The 11,728-nt window shown below is 34.5% G+C and overlaps 1 protein-coding gene across 2 annotated transcripts; it reads left to right on the forward strand.

Moving 5' to 3' along the window:
* The first annotated feature begins 1,993 nt into the window (after nucleotides 1-1,993).
* LOC149192584 (LOB domain-containing protein 1-like) lies at nucleotides 1,994-3,302 on the forward strand. 2 transcript variants are annotated; one of them, XM_089406415.1, is made up of 3 exons: nucleotides 1,994-2,125; nucleotides 2,238-2,414; nucleotides 2,622-3,302. In XM_089406415.1, the coding sequence occupies exons 2-3, from the start codon at nucleotides 2,238-2,240 to the stop codon at nucleotides 2,967-2,969; spliced, it is 525 nt and encodes a 174-aa protein (XP_089262541.1). In that variant the 5' UTR covers nucleotides 1,994-2,125; the 3' UTR covers nucleotides 2,970-3,302. The 2 variants fall into 2 exon arrangements, with proteins under 2 accessions (XP_089262541.1, XP_089262540.1); XM_089406414.1 differs by having other exon boundaries at nucleotides 2,047-2,414.
* Nucleotides 3,303-11,728: the final 8,426 nt, after the last annotated feature.

Consider the following 11,728-nt stretch of genomic DNA (forward strand, 5'->3'; position numbering starts at 1 on the left):
GAGGGAAGTAGGTAGAGGGAGAGAAGGTAGAGGTGTGTGTGTGTGTGTGTGTGTGTGAGAGAGAGAGAGAGAGAGAGAGAGCTAATTTGGAGTGAGGGATAGTGGGGGGGGGAGAGATGGAGGGAGGGAGGGAGGGGGTAAGAGGGAAAGAGGGAGAGAAAATGGCGAGGGATAGAGAGGGGATAAAGGGAGAGATGGTGAGTGGGGACATGCATGTGTAGAGAGAGAGAGAGAGATAAAGAGAGATAAAGAGAGATTTGTTGGACAAGGGGGAGGGTGAAAGTGAGGAAGGGATTGAGGGAGAAAGAGAGGGAGAGTGAGTAATGAATATGGAGAGAGTAGGGGAGAAAGTGAGTGGGGAAGAGAGATACATAGATGGAAGGTGAGAGGGAGAGAAAATGGGGTGGAAGAGAGGAAAAGTGAGTGTGTGTGTTTGCAAGAGAGAAAGGGAGAGGTGAAGGGATGGAGAGAGGGAAAGAGGGAGAGTCAATGCTTTCCCAATAGGAGTGTGTGCATGTTCCTATTGGGTAAAATTTGTTGCCCAATAGGAATGTGCGCATGTTCTTGTTGGGTGATTTTTTTTTTCCTACTCAATTGGATCACAAGTGCATTCTTATTGGTTAATTTTTTTCACCGAACAAGAATGCATGTTGGGTAAAAAAAAAAAATCCCAATAGGAATGCATTTGTATCCATATTGGGCATTTTTACCAAATAGTAATGTGCCAACATTGATAGCTCTAGCTTATATCTTTTCTACATATATCTTTACTCTAGCGTATGTCTTTGTATAATTGGTTGCTTCTTATATACGTTTGGGATGACAAAGATGGTGGTTTGGGGTACAAATACATGAAAACCTTTTTATATCTCTATTTTTTACTAGATAAATCAGTCTTAAGATACATTCCTCTTTTGTTTTTGCCATAACTCTTTTATTTGTGTGGTGTAGTTGTTTTTCAAGGTTTGCATTGCCACTAACATGTAATTAGCTTACATCTACCCATGACTAAGGGGGTAATGGTCATATAAAGGCATGTAATATAGGTTTGGGATGACAAACATGGTGGTTTGGGAAGCAAACACATGAAAACCTCTTTATATCTCTATGTTTTACTAGACAAATCAATTTTAAGATATATCCTTCTTTTATTTTTGCTATAACTCTTTTATAATTTTGGTGTAGTTTTCTTCCAAGGTTTACATTACCACTAACATGTCATTAATTTCCACTCACCCATATGGAAGGACTAGATGAATCAATCTTAAGAAACATCCCTACCTTTTCCATAACTCTTTTATTTATATGTAGTTGTTTTTCGAGAGTTGCATTGTCACTAAAATGCATTAACTTGCACCTACCCATGTGTAAAGAGATAATGGCCATATAAAAACATGTAAGACATGAAAATCTAGAGTTATAATAGTAATTTGATCATGAGTAACTCTCAACCCCAAACCCAACTCCACATGAAATTTGAATGAATGACAACTAAATTCTATACAAACCAACTCATATACCTCTTATAAATAATATAAAATATACATCTTATAAATAATATAATTATATTTTGGAGATGGTGTAATTTTTAATTTATCTAACCTATAGATTAAATTTTTTGGATTTTTAATAACATATAACTGGAATATAACTCTACCGTAACATCCCCTCCATAATTACTTGTATAATACCTCACTACCCTCCGTCAATGAAACCAGGGATAACGACATCACTGACTATCCTCTCATCCAAAAAAAATCTTCCAAACGCCATTTTCTAGTTGGAATAAAGATCTGGTCCATCCAGACGAGTTGACGGCAAGATCACATCATTCTAAAGTTTTGCGGCGGGGAGGAGAGGGTCAAAAGGGTTGGTGAACAAACCAGCACCCGGGAATCATCCATTGGCACGCCTGTCATTCTTTGTCTGCATAAATTTGGAAAACTGACGGAAAATAACCGAAACTCTCATCAAGTCGTTGGTAGGTAGAACCATATTCTCTGGGAGAGTATGCAAACCCCTTGTTTCCACGTCTATTAAACGTCTCTGATTTCTTCCCCACTATCTTCATCCTTCAATCTCATATTATAATCGCCATTGAAGCTTATTTCCAGCATTGGATAAGGTGGGCAGTACTTAATTATAGGCCTCGCCTGATCAGATCTTGCCTGGGAGTTTAGTTTATCCGACATCATAGTATTGATATCTCAGGAATATATATATATTTTATGATGCAGATGAGCCATTGCAATCTGAGAACAAAAGTGGCAACCCCCTGTGCTGCTTGCAGGACGCTCAGAAGGCGGTGTGAGGACAAGTGTGTGCTGGCTCCTTACTTCCCACCAAATGATCCTCACAAGTTTACAACTGTGCACACAGTATATGGAGCTAGCAACATCATCAGGATTCTTCAGGTAATTTTATGATTTTGAGCAACCTTAATTAATTCTCTTTCGTTATTTTCAACCCACCCTCTAAAACAAAAGCTGGATAAGGTGTTTTGCACTTAAGCAGATTTTGCAAAAATGTTACAAATTTTTGTGTGATTTTTACCAAAACATTTCTCATATTAAAACCCAAAATTGAGGTTGCTGATATTACTGTTACTATTTTAATTTCAGGATGTTGATGGCGAGCATAGAGATGACGCAGTGAGTAGCCTGGTGTATGAAGCAAGCGCGAGGCTGCGGGATCCTGTCTATGGTTGTGCAGGCGCAGTCTTCCAGCTGCAGCAGCAGGTGTGTGATTTGCAATCTCAGTTGGCCACTGCTCAGGCACAGATCCTCAATTTGCATTGCCAGCAGGCAAATCTCGTGGCGTTTCTGACAGCCAATAATTCCAGTTTTGGCAAAGGAGGAGAACCAGCAGATTATGATTATGACGAGCCCTTCGGCTCTTCCTGGACGGACAGCCCAGCATCCCAAGTAACTGATAAAGAAATGTGTATGTGGAGTTGTTATGGAAAATAATATTCCCATTCTTACTAGGGGTCATCATTTGGGCCTGCAAGGTCCATGGCTGACTGCGGCATCATGGCCCACGCAGAGCTATTTAGTGACTCCCATTGCCCCTCCACTGGAAAGTATATAGTTCTTTTAGGGTAAGCATAGAAATATTTACCAAATGTATCAAAGGTCGGCAAGTTTTGTGTACTTCTGGGAAATTCTGATCGAAATAATGAAGTCATAGGTTTTATGTTTGAAATTTTATAAATCTGTAAAGTTTCAAACAGGAATCTATCATTTCAGTGTTTCCAACAATGTAATACTTATTTTCCAAAATGCATAAAACTAATTTCAGAAGTGTATGTCTTTTTTCGTCTCAGAAATACTTTGGATAATCAGAAGTTGTTCAATTTTCAAGCAATATGGCAGATAATTTCCATGTATTAGTTATCTTTCAATTTTTAATTTTCGGCCATGGAAGATAATTTGCATGTATTGGTTATCTTTCCATTTTCAATTTAATTATAAATAGTAAGCAAGGATAGATAATGGCTTTTCTCAATTATAAATTTGTTAATGGTATCCAAAGTCCTTGTGGATTGCGTTATTTTTCTCTTCATTTGACCTTCGATTCGATTATTAAATATATTACTGTGAAGAAAACTTTGGCACGCATTGGATAAAGATTAAAACGAAACGACCTAATTGACAAATGGTGGACAAATTTATTTCCAGGGTGACCATGTCGAAAATTGACAAATAGTGGACATTTTTATTTCCCGTGTGAACATGTAGAAAATGTTCCGTGCTCTCTTTTTCAACTTCAATGTTTTCTACAATCAAATGCTCATAGTCTCATGTCACTTTCGTATCATCTAGAAGTTGGACTCAACTTTATACTTCAAATCTCAATAGATAAGGATGCCACATGTTACACTGGGAAATCTCATTAGTCAAGGATGCCACATGTTGCAATGTGGGGGAGGTTTGATGCAATTTTATTCTTTCCTTATTTTGAAGTGAAGTTAATGCAATTTGATGGCATAAACGGCTTACTCTTTTTTTAATTTACTTTCCTAAATTAAATTAAATTGTATTAGATAGAAGCTTAGCTATTTCCGGTAGGCTATAAATAATATTTATTAAAAAATAATACTTTATTATTATTATTCGACCTTCTCTTTTTAATATAGGTTTATTTAAATTTTGGTTTATCGTGAAGATGACAATTTTTTTTAAAGTTATATATATTTTTTTCAAAATATGATAAATTTAAATTTAAAATAGATTTATGTTAATAGTTTTTAACATAGGGAGAGTAATTTAATTGGAAATTATTGTGTTATAAAGTATTATTAAACTATGAGATTCAACATTCAAGGTATATATATATATATATATATATATATGTATGTATGTATGTATCAAATAGATTTATGTCGCACTTGGGTGCACAGCTCATGTGGTCGGGATGGATGTCTTTCCCGCTCCCCTCCCATGTTCGAATCTTGTTGTATGTTTCGCGCTGCTCAGCAGCCATTGTGATTCATGTTTGCACTGCACGGTAGCATATTGAGACCATTACGCTTCTGTATATATTGTATATACTATGAAATTGTGATTCTGGGCTATAGATAGCATCTATAATGAGGGACTCGCCCCCCCTCTACTCATTATCAAATAGATCTATGTCACTTCATATTGTATTGTATAAAGTGTCTTTCAACACAATGATAACAAACCAAATTGTTGCATGATTACCCCTAGTTTGTTGGACTTCTCCTTTTGAATGTCACATATTAACTACATATAAAAAATTGAAGAAATTACACATATGGAAAGGTTATTTTAGTTAAAGTGTTAACATTAAAAAAGAAAATTGTTATTAAATATTTTTTATATGGCTAATGTCAAGTATGAAATGAATTAATCATTTCTCTCATATTGTGTTGTAAAAAGTGTCTTTCAATACAATGATGATACACCAATTTGGTGTATAAGATCCTCTTGGTTTCTTTCAACACAACAATAATATACCAAATTGGTGTAAGATACCCCTCATTTGTTGGAAAATGAACCCACATCCAAATAACAATTTGGGTGTAAATTGGTGTATGAGACCCCCTCATTTGTTGGACAAGGACCCACCTCCACACAACAATTTCAGCCCCTCTGGATTTGAGCCCTCAAGTTGTTATATATATATATATATATATATATATATATATATATATATTATTTTTTCCAAGTAAGTTGAGTTGTGTGACCTTAATGTTATATGGTATAGAAAATTTTCAATCACATGGCATTTGTATTATCATTAATTAGAAGTCATGCTACTTGATTTATAAAGTGTCATGGATATTCCAATACAATTTATTGTAACAAATGTAATAAAAATAGACTGAAATAATAAATCTATACTATAAGGGTTAATTTTCCTTAAATTCTTGGATTTATTAATTACTATTTTTTTACATATGCATGCAATAGATAAATTGCAGAAAATAGAAAAAAATTAAATACAAACACACATCAAACACCATGAACACCAAGATATCACAAGGGAAACAATTTTAGGGTAAAACCTAGAGATGGAAGGTGAGGTTGCTCTACTCTCTTTTTCATGTAATGGAAATAATGCAAATACAAATGAAAAGTCACTCCCTATGGATTTTCCTTAAATTTGTGGCCCGTGGGCTACTACAGAACAAAAATTCTCTCTTTTATGATCTCTCTTTATCCATAATTAGCTACTTTGCTCTACTATGGAACAAAAAAATGCAAGAAAATAGAATGGAACCCCTTTTCCTCCTCGTAGCTTGGTTATAACACAACCCAATAGCCACTTAGGGTTAAACTCGACCTATTCAATCCTCAACATGTATTATATTTTGACCTTTCTAGAGTTTGTTTCATCATCGTCACATGGCTAGCCACTTTTTTATGAGTAACAAGGTTGACGTGGCATCTTCTTAAATTATGGTGGTCAATCATAATATGTCAATTTCCGAAAAGCATAACCTTTGCATTCAAATTTCAATTGAAGTCTTTCTTGATCGTTGGAAAAGTCTCTGTGTGCAGAATAATGCCAACATGTACCACATTTAAGCAACAAAGTTTTATGTACGAAAAATGTCATTTAATACCTCAAATTAGCCCCAAAATATTTCTAACATTAATTCTTCAAACTATGTCATGCCACTAAAACTACTCTTAAAAATTGATTTCTCTTATTTTCTACACCTTAAAAACATTAAGATAAATAAAAAATAATATAATAATCAAATTCAGTTCACTAATTATATTTATATATATACACACACATTAAATTTATAATTTTTTATATTTTTCTAATTTAAAAAATATTAAATACATTTTATTGCATTTATTTAGATGGAAAAATATATACACCATTACATATAATTAATATGTTAATAAAAGAAAAAGAGTCTCAAACAACACTAAGGAAAAATATGAAAGAGAAAAAGTACTAGTAGTTGACCTTTGTCACTTGTACTTCCATCTCACCATTATAATTATAGATACTTATCTTATGGAAGTGACTTAAAACTCATAAATGTGGATGCATGAATTAATACAAAATCTCATTTTGAAATTTTGTATGAAAGAGAAAAAGTACTAGTAGTTGACCTTTGTCACTTGTACTTCCATCTCACCATTATAAATATATATACTTATCTTATAGAAAGTGACTTAAAGCTCATAAATGTGGATGCATGGATTAATACAAAATCTCATTTTGAAATTTTGATATCCCATCATTTTCATCCATATCTTTTCGAGCATTAAGGAGAGGGAAATTATAATGCTTTTATGGTAATATGGCTTCCATGTGGTGAGCGTAATCTTGGGCGGGAATTATCGATATTTACGAGCTTTGAACAAACGAATTTATGACTTTGTTTAAATTTACCATGAGAATATTTAGTGTCACTTTATATCAGTGATGGGTAGTTTTTATTAGTCCTTGCCGTCTCCGGCATGCGACGATTAGTAATCGAATTATTCCCTAATTTTTCCTTAAATTAACCTAAAGTTTTAATTTATATTTTATAAAATATTGCTTTTATAAAATATTGTTGTCCAACTTATTAAATAGATGTAATGGTTTTTATAGCTAATAGGATTTTTGGTCATTTTATGTGGCATTTTTATATAATTTCTTATTTCAAAGGATTTATATGATTCATATTTTTTCAATGGAAAGTAATGTTGGTATTAGTTTATTAGTATTAAATGTTTGGTTTGTTAATGTTTGGTTTCATAATATATATCTTGGATTTTCACGTACGCCACACTATATGGTTATCTACATGTACTCTAGTATTGCTTGAGCACTCGTCTCTATCTTTGCATCACAATTTAGCGAGCTAAGTATTTGAGGTAGGTGGTAATGAATCTATCTATCTTCAGAGTCTTGCCATGATCACGACATATTGGACAAACAACATGGGCTCTTCAAGCATGGCCTTCTCCTTGTTCATTTGTGTCCTACAATAGCTCTAGAGCAGAGCATTTTACTTCTTCTCCAAGGGATTTTTGAGGGTGAACCCATGGGATAGTCTATGGTTGTTAAGAGAACCAAGAAGGAGAAAAAAAGAGTGTGTTTCGCTACCTTTATTTGGGCAGAGAGCATGTTGAAAGGGTAATGAAAGTGAAGCGTTATGCACCAAAGAAACTTCAATATAAAGAGTGGGACGTAAGCCAAAATTCAGATTCATTGTCAGTGCCTGGTCTAGATCTGAAACTAAGAGTTGCACCTTGAACTTGCATAATATTTTCATGTACTACTGCACGATCTGAGTAGAAAGATGATATAACTGAAGCCATCACACCCATAGGCTCTTGACATAGCCTACCAAATAGAAGCACTAAAAAAGGGTAGTGTAGAACCTGTCTCAGCTAAAGATGGCACTAGAAGGCTAACACACCGCCTCATCATTGATTTCGACTCAAGTGGTGTGGGTTCAACTTCTAGCCAACCTACCATCCCACTAGCAAGAGGGAAAAAAGGTTTCCTTCCCCATATGTCCTTGTTGTCTTTAGTCTTAAAGTGTGCTTTGGCAGCCCCTTCATTTCTTCTTTCAGTCCCGTGAATGGTGGTTGCGCGTCTTCCTTACCGCCTTACTACATTTATTTCCTTCCTAAACCCAACTATCTTATTTTAAGTCCAAATCCGAGTGGGTAGGGTTGTGCTAGAGGGCTTCAGTGAGGATGTTGGTTCCTATAGCATGTTTTGTAGACTAGGCTCTTTGTCCTCAGAAGAATGAGTGTTGTGAGGAGCCATTGAGATAAAGAGATGTTGTGTAAGAGTTGAAGTTGGATTTAGATTTTAGATTTGTTGTGCAGGTACAAATGAGGGTTTTAAGTAATCTCAGTTTGCGCTGGTTCAAATCCTATTTTCTATGATCTTTTCTATCGAGACATGTGCACACTATTTTCGCTAGAATTTGAGAAGAAAACAAGAAAATATGTTTGTAAATTCTAGTAATCAAATTAATACTTGTACATGAATCCTTAATGTTATTTCATACATTCATCTAATTTTCTTGTCTTAGTATGCCTCTGCTACCATTTACGACTCTATCCCTAATGTCTTTGGCCTTGGTTAACTATAGGACATGTCGGGGAGGTTACCACTGCAAAGGAGGACAAAGAGAGGGAGTGAGGCACCAAGTTAGCCATGGTAAATTCACACAGAACCGTGGTCCTATTTCATTCTATGGAGTTGATTCATGGCAATAAAACCTGCATTTATTGATTATATTTAACAAGGGAAGAAAGCAATGCATTATCTAAGAATTCAATATAAATAACATGTCATTCTAGTTGTCGAGGGATAGGCCTCCCTAGAAGGAGGCGCAAGTCTATGATTCTATCCCTAAAGTTTGGTCTGATTTGAGTTATTGGTTCCATTTTCCTAAGGGGTTAAATAACTTTTACGCAAGACTATTGATTGAGGTGGATCATTGCTAAATTATATTTCAAAATGATTTAGGAAGGCAAAGGCTCTTATTTCATAAATAAAATGTGAGAGAAGGTCATCTTTGGCCTTACCACCTTGAGCTTACTAAGGATGGTAAAATAGGTATGTAAGGTTTGGGTGCCAATGCATTCCCCCAAAGAATGAGTATAACGAGGTAGGTGGACTCAAAAACTATTTATGGAACTACCTGAAATAAATGAGTTCAGCAGCCTACCTTATTTTCATAAGAAAGTGAGGACTCATATTTCTAGGATATTTTTTGGGCTTAGCTTATTATTTTATCTAAAAGGTTGTGTGTTGGACTTGGTGGTGTGGGAGAGAACACCGACCCACAACTATTTCATGACTGCCTATCACTTCTTCAATTTCAGCTATGAGCAAGAGTATAGAAGGCAGTAATAGTGAATAAAAATCACAATATGTATGAAAGTACAAAGCCAAGTTCTAAATCTAGGAACGATATTGCACTTAATGGCCCTAAGTTTGCACCTGTAGGGGTGTTGTTACCAAACTATTCAAGGCTTGGCTACTTTCCCTACTACTAACACGAGATTTTTTCTCTAAATAAATTGACCACTCTCTAATCTCCAAACCCATTTTGTGATGTCTCATGAAATCCATAACTGACCTGGCCTAACTTTTTGAACCGCTAATACCAATATGACATGTCAATTGTACAAAAAGGGAAATATTTCTCTAAACTTCCTACTTTCTTCCTGAAACTATCACAAGTGAATGTTCTTTGTGTAATGCAAACAAACATCCTTGCTTATTGACCATCCTAGATAGACAGAGATGAATGCCCTGACTCCTAATTCTCTCTTCAAAGAAGCTAGTCTCTTCAAGCTCTTTGTAATAGAAGAATGAAAGTTCATAAAGTAATGGACTACACCTATTGTGGGCATGCAGATTGCATCCAAGCCCACTTTCCCACCCAAACATTCATTTATTTATTTTTATTTGACCATAGCTTTATTTTGAAACAAGTTGTAGCAAGCGTTGCATGTGAGGAATGTGTAGTCTAGGTGGGTTCTTGGTAAAGGCTAAAGAAGGTTAGTTATAGGTTTCAAAATGTGGTCTAGTTTTTGGTGTGGTTTGTATGGGTTTTAGAAAGTGAAGGCATTGTCTCTACAAGTATAGTTTGATATTGAGTGCAACCATGATGCCCAACAATTGCAGGAGCTACATATTCTTGGATCCATTTTAGGAATAACATTATCAAGTAGGGAGGAATTTGGTCCTCTAGATATTTTGAAGTGATTATGGTTTCAATTATTACTTCGCACAACTTAATTTGTTAAATTGTTGAACTGCATATATTTGCCTTACATTTATGATCTTCCACATTTTTTAACATTGTCCGTTGATCATTAACTACATATACTTGCCTTTTTTTCTTATTGAAACCCATCTCCAGTAACATAATGACATGCTCTAGTGGGAAAATATATGAAAATGTCAAACCTATGATTAATTTCACAAGCATAAAATATACACCAGTGTCAAATCAATCCTGAGTGGAAATGTTTTTAAGTATTCTTTTATTTTTGGACAAACATTTCATGTTAATTACACTTATAGATATAACTTTGAATGTTGGAATTAATTTCAATATAACTATACTCATTTGAGATTATGCTTATGTATGATTCTTTTGTCTAAGCAAAAAATTGGGTGTTGGAGCTTCAAAAATAAGTTATTACCAAATTTTATGTTTGGAACTCACTTTTGACCGTGGTGGAAGTTAAAGAGATTGATTTGAACCTAGTAATCTGGGAAATGTAATTCCCTATTGAATTTTGGCTTTTGGCTATAAGAAACCCAAATTTGGCTATGGCCCTTACTGGAAATAAAGTTGATATGGTAGTGAAGAAGAAGGTTGAACCAGAGGTATTCTTGTTCTTATTCTTCTTTTGGTTGGATTGAGGAGGGCGTTTTTTTTTGTTTTGTTTGTTTTTTAAATTTGTTTAAAACTGAAAATGGTTATCATTTTTATTAAATCATGGTTGTGGTTGCATTGTACAAAAAGTTAATGTAAAGAAAAATTTAAATTGTTTGAGACAAGGGTTTCAAAAAGACCCAAAATTTCAAAATGGCCGTCTACTATTTGTGTGCAATACAACTATAAAGTTGACTAGTATAATGCCTAATAAAGTGACCTAGTAACAAAACTACCTTACAATGCATTTGAAAATCTATACCTAGAGGAAACATGCTTGCTTTCCTGATTGTTGTCCACTTGAAGTTTGTACACCAACTTTGTACGTTTGTTTTCCATTTCCATGTTGTGCTTGTTGAATTGTTTCCTCATAACCAATCGATATATTAGGAAGGGTGACTTGAGAAGGGAAGCTCCTAACAAGATTCATGACTAGTTCATAAAGAATATGGAAGTTTCTTTCTAATTTCTCTATTACTACCCTCTTTGACAAGCCACAAATTGATAACTTTACATTCTTGGATCTCTGAGATTCAATTTGACTTGCAATTGTGCTACTATAATAATAAAAGGCCACATCTATATCCTAAATATAGTTTATTATTTATGCTTGCTAGAAATGAGTTTTAATTTTTTTGCATTAAGTGCCTTCCCAACACTACACTTAGTTCCAAAATGTACATGTCCATCCTCGCATGGTGACCTAGGGCCAAGAAATTTTCATAAATTTCCTCTACAATATAGAATTTTAATTTCAATAACTGCTTGTATATTTTTTCAAATTCTTTCTAGGTAGAGACCAAAAAGCCCTCGCCCCCATGGATTTATTGAAAT

The sequence above is a fragment of the Pinus tabuliformis genome, chromosome 2_2 (genome assembly GCF_031772625.1).
Source record: "Pinus tabuliformis cultivar Carrire ecotype Pingquan chromosome 2_2, CPIR1, whole genome shotgun sequence".
Classification (NCBI taxonomy): Eukaryota; Viridiplantae; Streptophyta; class Pinopsida; order Pinales; family Pinaceae; genus Pinus; species Pinus tabuliformis.

Bases quoted from the DNA above. Each gene is read 5' to 3' on its own strand.
- LOC149192584 (XM_089406414.1), top strand. From the start codon at position 2,229: ATGATGCAGATGAGCCATTGCAATCTGAGAACAAAAGTGGCAACCCCC. The intron at 2,415-2,621 runs GTAATTTTATGA...TTTTAATTTCAG, and splicing joins ACATCATCAGGATTCTTCAG to GATGTTGATGGCGAGCATAG.